We start from the raw sequence: 18,711 nt of genomic DNA, 5'->3' as shown, positions 1-18,711 counted from the left end.
TTATTTTCATTACTATCAACTGCTGCTATTTTACATTTCTTTCATTCTAAATAATATATATTTTATAGCTGCCTTCAATTCCCTTCTGACCAAGGTTTTTTTTTTTAACCAGCACAGCTGGTTTGTGGCTTTTGGGGCATCTAATAAGATATTCTTAACTAATTCCCAATTATCGCTCACAGTTTTCTGATTAAACTCTTCCTCACAGCTGATTTGTCTTGTAACTGTTCTCAGCTTTGTGCAAATGGTCCTATTTAAGTACCAACTATGTGTTTATGTGTTGTGATAAAGTTTCTCCTCTACCTTGGTGGGTTCTGTGCTTATTTGCGGATTTTGCTAGCCTCAGAGATCTTCCTGTGTTGGATCAGGAGTTGGGAGGTTTTGGGGGGAACCTGGGCCCGCCCTCTACCCCGGGTTCCAGCCCAGGGCTCTGTGGACTGCAGCTGTCTAGAGTGCCTTCTGGAACAGCTACACAACAGCTACAATTCCCTGAGCTACTTCCCCATGGCCTCCTCCCAACACCTTCTTTGTCTTCACCACAGGACCTTCCTCCTGATATCTGTTAATGCTTGTACTCCTCAGTCCTCCAGAAGCACATCCTCTTACTCCCAGCTCCTTACGCACACCTCACTAACTGGAGTGAGAGCCTTTTTATACCAGGTCGTCCTGATTAGCCTTAATTAATTCTAGTAACTTCCCAATTAGCTACAGGTGTCCTAATTAGCCTGCCTGCCTTAATTAGTTCTAGAAAGTTCCTGAGTGTTCTGGAATAGTCACTGTTCTCTTACCCAGGGAAAAGGGACCTGCTTAAGCTGGAGCTAATGTATCTACCTTCGACCACTCTCTTGTAGCTATCTGGCCTGACCCTGTCACAGTGTATATAGATATTACTAGGCTGGACTTTTTTTTGCTTGCACATTATAAATGTGATCAGGTCATGTACCTAATTTTTAGTTTTCTTATCGGTTCCTCTTCATCTGTTAGGACAAGATCTAATAAAGAATTCCCCTGTGTTGGCTACAACACTTTTTGAGTTAGGACATAGAGATCTGTAATGTTTAGAAATTCCAAGGATGTTGTAGTACTGACTGTGTGAGACCTCCAGAATACGTCACTTAATTAAAGTCCTCCATGATCACACAGGTTTTTTGCCTACACATTATAGGTAGAGGTATAAGGAAGTGGTCATCCTGTTCCCTAGTGTGATTTAGTTGTGGTACAACAGACACCAACTAATACCCCATCTTGGGCTTTATCTGTTAGGACATTTATCCATAAACATTCAAGATGATTTTCTTCTGAGTTATCAGTGACTCAGAAACACTTACTGCAATTTTTGACAGAGTGCCACTCCCCCACCTCTTTTGCCCACACTGGATCCTTCCTAAATAGGTTAAAGCCACTGATTTTTTTTAACATTCCATTCACATGAATCATCCCACCAGGTTTCAGTAATACAAACTAGAGCAATTCCAATTCCTCTTGCTTGTTACCCAGACTCCTGGCATTGGTGTGTAGGCAATTCAGGAATTTTTTCTCTTTATGTCTTTTAATTCCTTGATTAATTTTTTTTCAACATCTCGATTTTGTGCTGAGTGCTCATATCTTCCATCTTTTACCCTTCCCTTTCGCTATTAGTTTAACTCCGTCCTGACTACTCTAGTCAGCCTGTCCCCAAGAAGAGTGGTCCTCCTTCTCCTGAGGTGGATGCCATCCAAGCTATACAGCCCCTCTGCACAGAAGGGGGACCAATGTTCTACAAAACCAAAACTCTCCACCCTACACCAATTAACCAGCCTACCCAGTATTTTTCCAGGTATCAAAGATAGGCTAAATGGTCGGTAAGTCCTCAGGTTCTCCTTGTAATCTATTTTAAAGATAGGTACTATGTTTGTCCTTCTCCAGTCCTTTGGGACTTCACCCATCCTCCATCAGTTCTCAAAGAAAATCACTAATTGTTCCCAGATTGCTTCAGCTATTTCCTTAAGAACTTTAGGGTGAGTTTCATCAGGAAGCACAGGAACAAATCTACACAGACACACCCCTAGAGCCCCGACCTGGAGTATTTTATCCGCTACCCAAGATCCATAAACCTGGGAATCCTGGACACCCCATCATGTCAGGCATTGGCACCTTGACAGCAGGATTGTCTGGCTACTTGGACTCTCTCCTCAGGCTCTATGTTACCAGCACTCTCCACTATCTTTGAGACACCACAGACTTCCTGAGGAAACTACAATCCATCGGTGGTCTTCCAGAAAACACCATCCTAGCCACTGTGGATGTAGCAGTTCTCTACACCAACATTCCACGCAAAGATGGACTACAAGCTATCAGAACAGTATCCCCGATAATGTCACAACAAACCTGGTGGCTGAACTTTGTGACTTTGTCCTCACCCACAACTATTTCAGATTTGGGGACAATTTATACCTTCACGTCAGCGGCACTGCTAAGGCCCCACAGTATGCCAACATTTTTATGGCTGACTTAGAACAGTGCTTCCTCAGCTCTCGTCCCCTAGCGTCCCTACTCTACTTGCGCTATATTGATGACATCATCATCATCATCCTTGAAGGGGCCATTTAGGGATTGGGGGCAAAAATCTGTTTGGGGATTGGTCCTGCTTTGAGCAGGGGGTTGGACTAGATGATCTCCTGAGGTCCCTTCCAGCCCTGATATTCTATGTCTCTACCTGGGCCCTTGAGGAATTCCACCAGGATTTCAACAATTTCCACCCCACCATCAACCTTATCCTGGACTAGTTCACACAAGAGATCCACTTCCTGGACACTACAGTGCAAATAAGCGATGGTCATATAAACACCACCCTGTACCGGAAAACTACTGACTGCTATACTTACCTACATGCCTCCAGCTTTCATCCAGACCACATCACACAATCCATTGTCTACAGCCAAGCTCTAAGATACAACCACATTTGCTCCAATCCCTCATGCAGAGACAAACACCTACAGGATCTCTAGCAAGCATTCTTAAAATTACAGTACCCACCTGCTGAAGTGAAGAAACAGAATTGACAGAGCCAGAAGGGTACCCAGAAGTCACCTACTACAGGATAGGCCCAACAAAGAAAGTAACAGAACACCACTAGCTGTCACCTACACCACTCAACTGAAACTTCTCCAGTGCATCATCAAGGATCTACAACCTATCCTGAAGGATGATCCCTCACTCTCACAGACGTTGGGAGACAGGCCAGTCCTCGCTTACAGACAGCCCCCCAACCTGAAGCAAATACTCACCAGCAACTACACACCACACAACAAAAACACTAAACCAGGAACCAATCCCTGCAACAAACCCCATTGCCAACTCTGTCTGCATATCTATTCAAAGGACACCATCACAGGACCTAACCACATCAGCCACACCATCAGGGGCTCGTTCACCTGCACAGCTACCAATGTGATATATGCCATCGTGCCAGCAATGCTCCTCTGCCATGTACATTGGCCAAACCGGACAGTCCCTATGCAAAAGAATAAATGGACACAAATCAGACATCAAGAATTGTAACATTCAAAAACCAGTAGTCCAATCTCCCTGGACACTCAATAACATACTTAAAAGTGGCAATTCTTCAACAAAAAAACTTCAGAAACAGACTTCAAAGAGAAACTGCAGAACTGAAATTAATTTGCAAACGACACCATCAAATTAGGTCTGACTAAAGACTGGGAGTGGATGGGTCACTACAAAAAGTAATTTTCCCTCTGCTGATACTCACACCTTCTTGTCAACTGTTGGGAATAGGCCACATCCATCTTGATTGCATTGGCCTCATTAGCACTATAAAAGTAATTTTCCCTCTCTTGATATTCACCTTTTCTTGTCAACTGTTGAGACACTTCTGCCTTAATTGAATTGGCCTTGTTAGCACTGACCCCCTCACTTGGTAAGGCAACTCCCATCTTTTCATGTGCTGTAATATTTATACTGCTTACTGTATTTTTCATTCCATGCATCTGATGAAGTGGGTTTTAGCCCATGAAAGCTTACGCCCAAATACATTTGTTAGTCTCTAAGGTGCCACAAGGACTCCTCATTTTCTCCCCATAGAAACAGTGTTGACCTTCATGGGGGGAGGAAGGGGACAAAAGAACTAGGTTCTCCATCATAGCATGACAGCCCTTCATGAGTTGGCAAATGTGGCAGGCTGGTCAGTCTGAAATGTCACTGCTGTTTCCCATACCTTGACCCCTGTAAAGTTGGGGGGCTACCGTTTCCCTTTATCCTTTCTCACACACCTGGCAAAGCAGCTGGAGGGCTGACCTGAATTAGGAAAAATAGAAGAAAACAGGGGGAGGGATAGCTCAGTGATTTGAGCATTGACCTGCTAAACCCAGGGTTGTGAGTTCAATCTTTGAGGGGGCCATTTAGGAAGCTGGGGTGTTTAAAAAAAAAAAAAACCTGTGTAAGGCTTTGTCCTGCTTTGAGCAGGGGGTTGGACTAGATGATCTCCTGAGGTCCCTTCCAACCCTGATATTCTGTCTTCATATACACAGTCTACAAAATGTAATAATAAAAGTCTGACTTAGATTATTGGAACAATCAGCATTTGTTAATTTAGCTTTAAATCAGGGAGGTCTTAGAAAATGTGGGGAATTGACAACATATCAGCTGCCACAAGTAAGCAAAATGGGGTGCGCTAAGCACAGAGTTGTTCAGTCATAACTTTGAACTTCCTTTGTTTTTATTGGCTAAAACTAAGGTTTTAATATTCTATGACTGTTTTCATGTGAATGAACATGCTACAATCACATTTGGTTTGTTTTCTCATTGGTGAAAGTTTATGTTCAAAAGTGATATATGCTTATTTATTTCAACTTAAAAACTTGTCATCTTGTCCGCAGGCTGTGATCTATGTAACATTTGGACCCAAACTCTGCAATAGTGATTAAGGAGAATTTTTATTTTGTGTCCAATAATTCTGATTTTTATCAGTACCTCACTGTAATCTGAGTTTTTTCCATGGTATTCTTAAGCAGGCTTTGATAGCTCCATGACTGGGATAGGCCTCACCTTGGTGAGAATAATTCTAGTTGTCACATGGCATCAATAGAAAAGAATGCTGGAAAGCACATTTGGAAGAATATTTGACAGAATATTATCTTTATGAAAAAATTCACAACTTTAAACTTTCTTTATTATATGGTTATGTGGAAAATGTAGTTCTTTAAAGTACATCCCCAGCTTGTTTTATATTTATTCAAATATTCTCTGATGATCACCATGCACAAGTTTGTTTCATGTATCTAGGGGTTAATGTGCTATTATGCTGTACACCTTTGGGAGTTACCTTTCTGTTCAGTGTTTACATACTGGTTCCTGGATCTTTTTTCCACCATTTATAATTGTTTTCTTACAGATATGGGTATTATCAGTGTAGCTAACTCTAATGAATTTCTCCACATTAGTTTTGTCCGTATTTTCCCCTGATATCAAGCATTGGCTGTAGTCTTATGGAAATTTAATTCAAGTAAAGTGATGTTATTATTTAGTACCATGAGTCATATGCACTCTTTAAATGATGCTCCATTCTCTTAATTCCCAACAATAACATTGCTTTAACTTTTTCTTTGAGCATGAAGTCTTAGTATGCATCCAATCTTTCTTTTGATAATCAGTTTAATTGTGAGACTGAGTAAGCTACTGGATTGGAAAGGTATGGAAATGCTTTTAGCATCTCAACTTGACTGCAATATCTTACTGCATCTTAGAGGTCTAAATCTGGTGGCTTCACCTGCATATCAATGCAGCATTTCATGTTCTACTTGGGTTGTTGTTGGATGGCATATAGTTTCTTGTCATAGTTCACCATTAAAATGACAGACTTATGATATGGAATGAGAGACTTATGGTATAGAGTTCAGTACTATACAACTTTAAAACTCCCAATAACAAAGATAGTTATTAGGATCTGGGTTAATGTAAAGGGCGTAAGGCCTGGATTGTAGCCATAAAGCATAGAGACCCCAAACTGGCATCACATCTTTATGATATTTATGTACAATATGGTGATGTAATCATTCCCATTACATCAGCCAAGAAGAACACACTCTCCAGAATGACAGGTAAAAATCTTCTTCCTCATGAAACTCTCACTCTGGAGCCAAACTTTTGGAGTATGGGCTCCTCCAGGTTAGCACTACAGCTGTGTCTGCTTTACCTGAACTTGCAGTACTCAGATTAAGTTCAAGCCAAGATCTGATTCAGGCTGGCTAGAATGTGTGTCCAGCCAAACTGCTCAGCCGGCCTTACACATCTGATTTTATCTGTCTTAATTCCCATAGTTGGGTACTGTGTCTTGAGTTCTACAGAGTCCACTTCTGTTGGAGATTTAAAAAGAGAATAAATTCCTTTGCTTAGTTTAGACTAAAGATGTGCATGTCCAGTACTGCTTTAAATGATGAAGACTAGTTGGAATCTGCTTTGTGTTGAGATTTTCCATTATTGGTTAATCATATTAAGAAGATGAAGATACAGGTGGTTTGTATTTCAAGAAAAAAATGATTTTTTTTCATTTTTTATTTCAGTGCACCGATGCCCTATCTAATTGGAGTTCACTTAAGCTTAATAGAAGTGAGTAATTTTCAAACTAATCTTTATATTTCATATATGTGTGTGAGAATGGAAAAGATTACAGGGGACATTAACTTTTTTCCTTATGGAGAGAGGATTGGTGAGCATTTTGTCAATTGTTTTATTAAGAACATGCATATTATAGAGAATAATTTTAATGAAGTCGCTTAGAGAATGATTACCAGTTTAATTAGCATAATTAAATGACTGACTACAAACACCGGAAGCACCATGAAAGTAGAAATGTCCTTGGTAAAAGTTGTGTTTTCAAATTTGCTGTGTGAATATTGAGGGCTTGCATCATGTGTTTTTGATTATACTTCATTATCTTTGTATGAATTTTCTTGTGCATTATTTTTGGTGTATTTAACCTCCTGTGTAAAATAGGGTATACCTGCTTCACTAGTCTTTAGTGGAAAGTCAACTTAATTAACATAGGTATGTCTACACTACCATAAAACACCCACGGCTGGCCAGTGTCAGCATACTCAGGCTTGCGGGACTTGGGCTTCAGAGCTATAAATTTGCAGTGTAGACATTCTGGCCGTAGCCTGGGCTCTGGGGCCCTCCCCCCTCATGGAGTCTCTACCCATGAACCTGGGCTCCAGCCCAAACCTGAATGTCTATGCTGCAATTTTATAGCCCTGTGAGCCCAAGTCAGATGACATAGGCGAGCCACAAATGTTTTGTTGCAGTGTAGACATACCCTCAGGCTACAATACTTCATTTAACAGAATGAGAAAGAAAGGTTGAAAAAACTGCTGTTTTCATCTCCTTGTATACAGTTGTTATCACATAAACTATTATTGAATCTCTGACCTTTAAAAAACTTGGAAAAACTGGTTCTTCTTCGAGTGATTGCTCATATGCATTCCAGTTAGCTGTGCGCGCGCCGCGTGCACGCTCGTCGGAAGATTTTTACCCTAGCAACACTCGGTGGGTCGGCTGGGCGCCCCCTGGAGTGGCGCCGCTATAGCACTAGATATATACCCCTGCCAACCCATCCGCTTCTCAGTTCCTTCTTACCGCCCGTGATGGTTGTTGGAACAGTGGAGTGCAGCTTGCTGACCTCCACAGCCCTAGCTTCTCACTTGTTGTTTCTCATACTTGTTGTATATAGTTCTTAAAATATAGTTAGATTAGTTTACTAGTTTGTTATAGTTAGTGGTTAGTTAATTAGGGGAAATTGAGGGGGTAGCCCTTCTTTTTCCCAACCCGGTGCGGGCTCATGCCCAAGGCACCGGGATTTAAGCTGTGCTCGGCCTGCCAGAGGCCGATGCCGATTGGAGACCCTCACCATTCGTGCCTGCGGTGCTTAGGAGAGTCTCACCTTGCAGATAAGTGCCGCATTTGCAAGTCCTTCAAGCCAAGGACAAAGAAGGAGCGGGACTTTCGTTTGAAGCAGCTCCTAATGGAGTCAGCACCAGCCGCTCCGCAGACACCTTCGGTACGGAGCGCTCCAGCGGTTCCCGTCCGTTCCGGTACCGAGGCCCCGAAAAAGCAGCAGCCGGCACCGGCCCCCCGGCACCGTTCCCTCTCTCCGGCGAGGAAACGGAAGACGGCACAGACTTCCTCCAAGGTCTCTGTACCTGGACCTGTCGCCCGGCCTCCGACTCCGGCACCGGCACCGACATCGACGGCGCATCCACCGTGCGCTGTACCGTTGACTCCGGCGCCGCAAGGGCTGTCGAGTCCGGTACCACCTTGCTCCCCGGTGCACTCCGCGGTTGAGCTCACTCTCCCGTCGACGCCTGAGACCTTTTCGACGGTGAGAGAGCTGATAGCGTTGACGGAGCTAACGCATCCTCAACCCCCGGCCCCGCTGGTGCGGGTTATCAAATCAGCGGGCAAGCCGGCTATAATGAGGCCTCCTTCCCCTGACAGGCAGGACAGACGTTACTCCAGGTCCCGGTCCCGGAGACGTTCCCGTTCTCACCGCTCCAGATCTCGGCACCGCTCGCAGTCCCGGTACCGCTCTCCATCGCGGTACCGGTCGTACTCGCGGAGACGATCCCAGTCCCGGTCTCCTGACAGACGCTATCGGCACTGATCCGGCTCTCAGTACCGTTCCCGGCACCGGTCCTCACGCAGCCATTCCCACTGTCGAGACTCAAGATCCCGGTCGACCTCCCGGCACCGGCACGGTAGATGGTCCCGGTCTCATTCCCGGCACCGCGAAGAGCGGCACCGTTCCCCGGCACCATCCAGGGACAGACCGGCGGCGTTGACGGCGCAGTCTCAAAGTCTTTCGGCACTGCCGTGGCCTTCGAGACAGCCATCTGTCTCCTCCCAGGCTGATAGCGCAGCTGACCAGCGCACCGAGCCTCAAGGCCAAGACCAGGGTCCTCCTCAATGGGCCTTCTGGACTCCATGGGCAAGGAGCCCCCTTTCCCACTGAGCGCTCCAGGCCCTCCGACCACAGGGCGCCTGAGGCCATGGTCAGCAGGCCTACTCCCACAGCCGTGGCAGAGGAGCAGCTGATGTCCATCGATGCCGAGCATCCCCGTCGACGAGGCCCCGACTCTAACTACGGATGCCTTGGCCATGGGGTGGGGTGCGCACCTCGGCAGCCTACACACCCAGGGCCTTTGGTCACCCCACGAGCTGACCCTCCATATCAACGTCAGGGAACTGCGAGCGGTTCGCTTGGCGTGCCAAACCTTTCGCTCCCACCTCCAAGGTCGCTGCGTGTCCGTCTTCACAGACAACACAACAGCGATGTTCTACATCAACAAGCAGGGCGGTGCACGTTCCTCCCTGCTTTGCATGGAAGCGATGTAACTGTGGGAATTTTGCATAGTTCACTCCATACACATAGTAGCATCGTTTCTTCCAGGAGTGCAGAACACGTTGGCAGACCGTCTCAGCAGGTCTTTCCTCTCCCACGAGTGGTCGATTCGTCCCGATGTGGTCCACGCAATTTTCCAGAGGTGGGGCTTTCCCCGAATAGACCTCTTTGCCTCCAGAGAGAACAGGAAATGCCATCTGTTCTGCTCTTACCAGGGCAGCTCTCAGGGCTCCCTCTCAGACGCGTTCCTCCTCCAGTGGACGGATCACCTACTATATGCCTTCCCTCCATTCCCCCTTGTACATCGGGTCCTGCTCAAGCTCCGGAGGGACAGGGCCCGCCTCATTCTCATTGCTCCAGCGTGGCCGAGACAGCACTGGTACACCCTGCTGTTCGATCTCTCAGTGGCGGATCCTATTCCCCTCCCGTTATGGCCAGACCTCATAACACAGGACTTCGGCAGGCTTCGCCACCCGGACCTGCAGTCCCTCCACTTGATGGCTTGGCTCCTGCGTGGCTAACCCGAGCGGAGCAGGGCAGTTCCGCTGCAGTGCAGAGGGTCCTGCTGGAGAGCAGGAAGCCTTCTACTCGGTTGACTTACCTCGCCAAGTGGAAGCATTTCGCGCTCTGGTGCGATCAGAGAGGTCTCAACCCTCTCCTGATCCCTATTCCCAAGATCCTGGACTATCTCTGGTCCCTCAAGGAGCAAGGCCTCGCAATCTCCTCCTTGAAAGAGCACCTGGCGGCAATTTCCGCCTTTAGGCCCAGCATAGGGGAACGTTCCATCTTCTCCAATCACATGGTTTCCCGTTTTCTTAAGGGGATAGAGCGATTATACCCTCCGGTACGGCGCCCAACTCCTACCTGGGATCTGAACTTGGTCTTAGCCAAGCTTATGGGAGCCCCCTTTGAGCCCTTGGCCACGTGTTCCCTTCTCTATTTGTCCTGGAAAATGGCCTTCCTCGTCGCTATTACTTCAGCGAGATGAGTCTCGGAGCTTCGTGCCCTAACAGCTGACCCGCCGTATACTATCTTCCATAAGGACAAAGTGCAGCTTCGGCCACACCCCGCCTTCCTGCCTAAGGTGGTGTCGGCTTTCCATGTGAACCAGGACATCTTCCTCCCGGTCTTCTTCCCGAAGCCGCATGCATCCCGTCGGGAACAACAGTTTCATAGCCTCGACGTCCGTAGGGCCCTCGCCTTTTACATAGACCGAACGAAGCCTTTCCGCCGTTCGCCCCAGCTCTTTGTGGCGGTAGCAGATCGCATGAAGGGCATGCCAGTCTCTTCTCAGCGGATTTCGACCTGGGTTACGTTATGTATCAGGACATGCTACGAGCTCGCTCAGGTCCCGGCTGGCCATCTCTCCGCTCACTCTACGAGAGCACAAGCCTCTTCTGCCGCCTTCCTAGCCCATGTCCCCATCCAGGACATCTGTCGGGCGGTGACCTGGTCTTCCGTTCACACCTTTGCTTCCCACTACGCATTGGTGCAACAGTCCAGAGACGATGCAGCCTTTGGCTCAGCAGTCTTACACTCTGCCACGTCTCACTCCGACCCCACCGCCTAGGTAAGGCTTGGGAATCACCTAACTGGAATGCATACGAGCAATCACTCGAAGAAGAAAAGACGGTTACTCACCGTTGTAACTGTTGTTCTTCGAGATGTGTTGCTCATATCCATTCCAGACCCGCCCTCCTTCCCCACTGTCGGAGTAGCCGGCAAGAAGGAACTGAGGAGCGGACGGGTTGGCAGGGGTATATATCTAGCGCTATAACGGCGCCACTCCAGGGGGCGCCCAACCGACCCACCGAGTGTTGCTAGGGTAAAAATCTTCCAACGAGCGTGCATGCGGCGCGCGCACACCTAACTGGAATGGATATGAGCAACACATCTCGAAGAACAACAGTTACAACGGTGAGTAACTGTCTTTTCACTAATGCTGTAGACATTGCAAATGTGCCTGAATGCTCAAGCAAAAATAATGATAATAGTAAATTAGACTCTCATGGAGTCTGCTAAGCATCTGTGGCTTCCCCACTCATAAATCACACATTATTCTAAAAGAGTATTTGATTTGATTTTTCCAATGAAATTTTTTACATTCTTACTCTGCTGTAACCCGTTCTGTAAGAACCATTCCACGTTATCAGATGTTCATATACAGGCATAACAATAGCTTTAAAAAAACATTGTTTTGCCCAAAGACTAAAGGTTACGTTTTAAGAATGTTGGAAGAAAGAATGTTAGTTTCTAGGCACTGTCCCTGGGCAGTCTTTAACACTTTGGAGACAGCAGCTCATATTATGTCATCTTGTAATCATTTAAAGATGTCATTGGCTCTGCTTGTATGGTCTGGGTCTTGATTTTCATAAAAGGTACTTTGTCAGTCTCCCATTCAAGGGCTTTCTTTGGTTTAGACTTGCAATAGATAAGGCCATATATAAACAAGGCCATATAAATAAGGCCATATATTCACATTTGCTATGTTGAGGTAGGGTTTTTTTCTCCTCCTGTCATCCAGCACAACACACCTTTTTGTCCCTGAAAAAGACACATATGTCACCTGTATTGATGATTCCAGACATGGTCTTCTGTATTCCTTTTGTCGGGAAAGATCCTGCATCTAGACATGCTGTTGTGTTGACCACAATGGCATGAAACGTTAGATTCCTCTTATCTTAGTCCTCTAAGACAGTAAGTCATCTGAGAAAGGTTTACTATGAAACTGAAACCACTGAGTTATTCCTTTGAGCCATGTCATGTCCAGGACTACATAGGCAACAATTTAGCCACCTTTCCCCAAAGAACAACTCACAGAATTTTCACCTTGTGATCACCTGCTTTCATTAAAAACTTTTTTTGCCTTTACTTCTATGAAGTGAATAGATACCCAAGACTTCTGAACTCTCATGAATTCTGAGAACATTAGCTAATATTTCCTTTGATTCTTAGTGTGATTATATGCTTATCTTCATCTTCTGTGTTCCACAAATATAAGGTGCTATTGTAATGAATTTATATCCAGAGACTATTCTGCCTAGAAATTAGGGGTGAAACTGTTCTACATAAACTTGAAGTGATATGTGAATTCTAAATGTGAGTTCTTCAAACATTTTAGTTGCCTAGATCCAGCTGACTTATATTTTCCAAGCAGATCTCTGAGTGGATAATGTATCTATCTTACAGATTGTAGGGCAGCAGACATTCGGTGGTCATGGAAGATTCAGGTTAATGTTAGGATGATTAATGTAGAATTGCCCATGTGCTTCACGTTTCATTTAAGTACATTTGCAAAGTTCTAGACATACTTTGTGGAGACAGTACTGCATTGATTCAAAGGAGAATTTTGATAATGCAACCTCACATTTACCTTTCCTTAAGTAACCTTCATTAGCTCACCTCATAATGTTCACTGTTTGCTAATCTGTGAGACAGGAATTCTCCAAATGTGTCTCTTTTTCTGAGACAAAGTGAATGGGGTAATAACTTTTATTGTACCAGCTTCTCTCTCCCATTTTCTTGCATAATAATGGAGTTTGTGAAAATAAATAAAGAATAAAGAGGCAGATTCATATCCTAAAGTATTTAGTAACAGGGTCACATGGTAGCTTGTGTATATTTAGTAAAATGAACTGCAGGCAAATCTCTGGTTTCATACCCTATCTGTAAGTGTAGTTAATTGGGGCAGAAGATGCTGGAAAACCTAAGTTGTACTGTTTTACCAACAAGATCAACTGTTTAAGGAAAGCAATGTCAGGAGATGGGGCGGAGGGCAGACACTCACTGAGAATGAGGGGAGCAAGGGCAATTACTGAGATTCAGTGGGGGGAAAATGGGGGTAATAGCCTGCTCCAGGCTTGGTGGGGGCATAGTTTTTATTGCTGATCCTATGGCAGTTTCTTGGTCGCTGGTGCCCTGTGCTTCCCCATTCCATTGGTGGCTGGTCTCCTGTGTGCTGATGCGCCCTGCCCCCTGCCTAAATGCGGTACCCTGTCTCCCACTCCATCCCGGTGGCTCACACATGTGCTTCTAGACCTAGTGCCTTCTCTAGGACCGTTGGTGGCCCAAAGACTGACCAGGCTTGGCCAGGGAGTCACATGAGCAGCCAACTCTCCCAGCCAGCTCAGGGCATAGGCTGTGTCACCCCTGTGTGGGCGCTGCACACCAACCCACAGCCTCTACAGCTACTGAAGTGAAATAAAACAGGAAGAGGATAATTGTTTCTACACGCTCCCCAACAGGTGGTGGGCCTGATCCCAGACCCCAGGGCAGGCAGTCCAGCACTTCCTCCAGGTCCCACTCTTATTTCCCCCTTCCCTCCTGTGTGTGCTAGGGGTTAGAAACACACCTTTATGAGGTATTGTGGGGCAGAAGACATGGGGGGACAGAAACATATATCAGCCCCTACAGTATTTCCATTGTGGTGGCACTAGCCTCCATTGACCTCCCAGTTCCATTGCTCCTGGTGACAGAAACAACTACAAGTTCACCTGATCTGCTTCCTGTCATTTATAGATTTCAAATAATGATGATACCTAACGTTTCTGATTTTAGTTTAAAAGAATGCTGTCAGTTTAATTTGATATTTAGTTAGTGCTGAACCTGTTTGACTAGTCCTTTTACAGTAAGGGTTTTGAGATCATTTGCTCTCCTCTTCCTTATATTTTATGCCATGCCCTTCCCATCTATAGTTCAACTGCTATTCAGCACCTTCCTTTGTTTCAGTAGTAAATGAATTCTAGCTGCAGCTGTCTCACGAATCGTCATGCTCTTTGGCTGGCTGGCAGACAATGCTATTCTGACATGCTGATGTAAAAGACGTCAAACTGCTGTAGCATTATGGTTACCCAAATCATTTGTTAGGCTCCCGTGATAGAGGTTATTAGGCAAATCTTCACATATTTTCCTTATCATAAGCTTGATTTTTTTTCTTTAAAAATAAAAGGTAAACTGGGTGCTTATAGTATGTCACAGATTACAGTATATTCATTTTACCTTTTATAATTTCCCTGAAATTAAATGGTGATTGTGTACTTTTTTTAAACACAATTTTGCCACTTTCACAATCCTCATACTTCTTGGGGCTACATAATTCATTTGTGATTTTGAAAACTTTGAAACACATAAAGATAGGTACTAGGCTTAAATATCATAAACCAATTGTTAAAGTATAATGCTGTGTCCTCTAAGTGCCCACTCATAGTCTCACCCCTCATTATTTTAGCATTGAGATCAAAATAAACAAATTAAAACTCTTTGAACTGGTTAATAGTTATCCAAACAGTTTCAGCATGAAGGGTTCAATTGCACCTTCAGTTATATCTGTGCAACCCCATTGCCTGCAGCAGGATTACATGGATCTAAGTTTAGGACAGAAATTGTCCAGAAAAATATCTGAATAAAATTACAGATTTTAATTTTGAAGTTCCATACAGTACATTCTGCTATTGCAAAGTGTATGCAGTTTTTGCACTATTGCTGTTCACTGAAGAGGAAAGTACTTTTTAAAACTTCATCTAATGATATCCTTGATCCAAAACATGAAAATGTTGCCTTTTCGTTTGTTTGTAAATTGATATAATCCTCAATTAAGCATAGAAAATTGTGTAGTTTATGTGGACAATGTATTAAAATACTAATACCCACTTGAATTTTTTCCTGAACAGAGAGTAAAAAATAGATCACTGGAGGATGTGGTTATGCTAAATGTTGACACAAACACTCTAGAAAACCCATTTAATGACCTGAACAACCTACCTAGTGAAGTGGTAAGTCTGATGGGTATTTCATGTTGTTGTTGTTTTTTTCTTTTCTAGTAGCTTGAATTACTAATAGTGATTTTTGCCTGCTTTTGCTAACTGAAATAAAAGGAATAAGGAAAAAAAGTACCAGCTGTGGCCCCATATTTAAGATTTTTACTTTTTTTTGACAGTTGAGGAGATGTTGAATGGAACATCATATTCCTTATTGTAAAAGCAGGATCATAATTATAAAGCTAGCTGCATTCATTAGGCATTGCTGCTTTAAACGCAAGAGTCTCTTCATCTCATCTTAATCATTATATTACAAAGTAGGCATTTCTGTCTGCCTAGTGGCATGTCTTGCAAAAGAACGAGAGAGTTTTTGAAGGCAAAAAGAAGAAGGGGGCCAATTATCGGCTTCTGCTTCCCTGCCACCTGCCAGCGCTTTTCCTTTTAATTAATGATCTGATGGCATTGGTCAATATAATAAGAAATGCTTGTACAGTTGGGGTCAGAAAATTCAGGCTTTGATCATCTTCAACTTTCTGAAACATTTATTTGTTTTCTCTAAATTATTTCAGTTTTATTTTAATCTCTTCTATCCTGCTGAGGGTCGCATGAATGAAAACCTACATTCTTTGTCATTTGCTTTGGCAGAGCAAAGACTGCTTACTTAGAATTCTATTTGTAAATTAAACTGCTAACCCAGTTTGTCATAAAAGACATCTGATCCTTTTGAAATGACGAAAACTGTCTTTTGTCTGTAAAGGATGATAAATTAAGTGCCAGTTCTTTCTTGACTTTGATCTTGCACAGATTTTTCCCCCCTGCTGCTTATAATGGAACATATTCTGTATTTCATGTTAAATACTCTAAAAAATGCATTACACTTACCTTGCTTTTCCTTAATATAGTGCTGAAAGGATACCCTTTTGATACCAATGTGTGTATTTCGAGTTTTAGATAGTCAAGATATAATAGTAGTATGCTATTTTAAATGTGTGTCAACAAAAAGTATTTTATAGAAAGGAGGGAAATCAAATAGTAGCCTGTTTCCAAAATTGCATTCTTTTTTTAAACTCTGTATTTTAACCAAACTAAGGCACTACAGTGACTGATAAGTCCTATCTTTATCTCAGTGGTAATTTGAGTACATATATAACAGAAAGCAAAATCCTGATGCTTACTTTAGTGGTCAGAGACAGTTTATTTTAATATTATTACATTCTGAACTTTTTTGAGATAATGAAGGCATAGTTTGACCAGATAAAGTGTCAAATACTGCACTCTCCAAGCTCTAATAAAAGAATTTCATATTGTTTATATTTAATCTGATTGTGGTATATTTTCCAGTGCTTTTAAATATATTGTATTTTGCATAAGAATAACAAGTTAAGTCAAAAACTACTGGTCATTCATTGTTGTGTCAATAATTCTGGCTGACTTTGCATCAAGTGAAAAATGTTATTTCGTTGAGGTTAGAATGTATGCCATAAAGTATATATCCTTTGTCACATGATAGTTAGATGTGAAATTCAGAATTAAGCATTATCTTCTGTTATATACCAGTATTGTAAGTGACAGTGATTTCAAATTTTAAAAAGAGTGCACACATTAGAAGGAAATCTGTTTGTTTTTAAACATGCTTATCAAAATACTCTGATTAGGCAGGCTGGATTAAAAAAAAAATTAGTGAACACAAACTCCCATACTTTTAGAGGTATATTGTCCCCCAGGATGTATGCGTGTAAGTCCTATTAATGTTAATAAGGGTTACCCAGGCACATAGAGTGCACAATGGACTTTTTATAAAATACAACATTCCATATACAGTATGGAACAAAACAGGGAAACTGTGTTTTTATAGATGTCTCACTTGCCAGATTTTATTGGAACATATTTTTTTGGATGAAACAAGTTTTAGTAGGTTACTTTATATTTCGTTTGAGTCTCCCCATCTCTTTCTGACTTGAGCAGTGAAACAGTTTTCCTTGTGGAACTAATTTGTTAATTAAAAACACATACAAATGTGGGTGAAAAATCCTAAACAAAGGGTACAGACAGTATACAGATTTTGGCATATAACATGACTGGGGAGAGCAAACTGTCTTTCATTCATAAGAGAAATTACAATTACAACTGCTAATATATGGATATAAATATTTCAAATATATTATAAACAATATAGAACAAAAATGATAGATCAAATTGAAAAGATCACAGCATATATTTGCAGATGTAAAACATATAAATACATTTAAATAAAGCCCACAAATGTATAGACAAGGGTAATAAACCTTTTGATGAAAAAATATATAATTAGGAATAGCAATTAAGAGTGTTAAACCAGAACAAACTGCTGAAAGGATAAAGGCAGCTTTAAGTTTACCATCCCCCTCCAAAAACTGATTTCAGACAAATTAACAAGCCACCATAATAAATTTCACATTTTCAAAGGATATTCTAAAACTGTCTCTTGTGTCTAAAAGGAAATTGGATAACAGCTTTCTTAATCAATAAGCCTGAAGATAATATGTTTTCAGTGGTGAGGCATATAACAGTTTAGCAAAGTCTAGTAATATGACTATTAAAATGTTAATATTTCTTTTATTGTGAATGAATTTCTTAAAAAATATAATATGAAATCTGAAAAAAATTACTATTTGATATTATGTCTAATACATTATAATTAACTGAGATTTAAAGGACCTTTTAAAATCATTCACTTAAGCATTTAAATTATACTTACATGCTAGATAACTTTCTGTGCATGTGAACTCTATTATTTTGTCAGATTGACCAGTGGCTTGACTGTTCAAAGGTCAGTGGTCACAGTTGTCCTGAATTACCAGTCCTTTTTTCATGTGGACCCTCTGCTGCGTTGCATGCTGTAATCTTCTTAATGGCTTCATTCCAATATTCACACATAATATTCTAGATTTATTGACTGTTAGAAATACTACCATGCCAGTAGCAGTTCCGCTATTCCTAAGGTATTTAAAATTGGAAAAATAAATCAATGCAAGACTTTCAGGAATCCTTTGTTTTCCTTAAGGGGGGAAAAAGCCTTCTTCCTGTCTTCTGACAAGAACACTTGTTTTTAGATTTCATCATTTCACTATAGATTTGTCTCATTTCTTTAAAGAAAAACAAAATAAGCAGCTATTTCAGTAAGAATAAATTTTCTAATACAATAGTCCTTAGAACACCATTTTTTCTTCTTGTAAGGCCTTATATTATAAGTTTTCTGTGATGGTTGAGACTACAAGCATCTCAAAATTATAAATGCTGTGCCCAATCCAGCAGTGACTTACACACGTGCTTAACTTTGTCAGTGGGACTACTCATGTACTTAAAGCTAAGCATGTTCATAAAGACTTGCAAGATTGATGTCATGTGTTTAATACCACGAGCAGTTCCATTGACCTCAGGATTGGGCCCTCTGCTTGTCTTGCTGTGTGTCAGTGCTTTGAGAAATATTTATGTGATTTGTGGAAAATTATGATTTCTTTAATATTTTCTGCATTTTGTTAAATAATGGTGCCAAGTACTAAAAAACTATAGAGCAACTGA

The 18,711-nt window shown here is 42.4% G+C and overlaps 1 protein-coding gene across 2 annotated transcripts in view; it reads left to right on the top strand.

Moving 5' to 3' along the window:
* DENND1B (DENN domain containing 1B) overlaps window positions 1–18,711 on the top strand; it is a 253,203-nt gene that overhangs the window by 168,142 nt on the left and 66,350 nt on the right. For both annotated transcript variants that reach the window (XM_039484997.1, XM_039484996.1), the window contains 2 exons: window positions 6,561–6,606; window positions 15,064–15,165. In XM_039484997.1, coding sequence (XP_039340931.1) covers window positions 6,561–6,606; window positions 15,064–15,165 — 148 coding nt within the window. The remainder of the gene's footprint in view (window positions 1–6,560; window positions 6,607–15,063; window positions 15,166–18,711) is intronic.

Source organism: Mauremys reevesii, linkage group 8 (assembly GCF_016161935.1).
Source record: "Mauremys reevesii isolate NIE-2019 linkage group 8, ASM1616193v1, whole genome shotgun sequence".
Taxonomy (NCBI): domain Eukaryota; kingdom Metazoa; phylum Chordata; order Testudines; family Geoemydidae; genus Mauremys; species Mauremys reevesii.
Note: the sequence above shows the minus strand (reverse complement) of the source record. Positions and strands in the feature narration are given on the sequence as shown.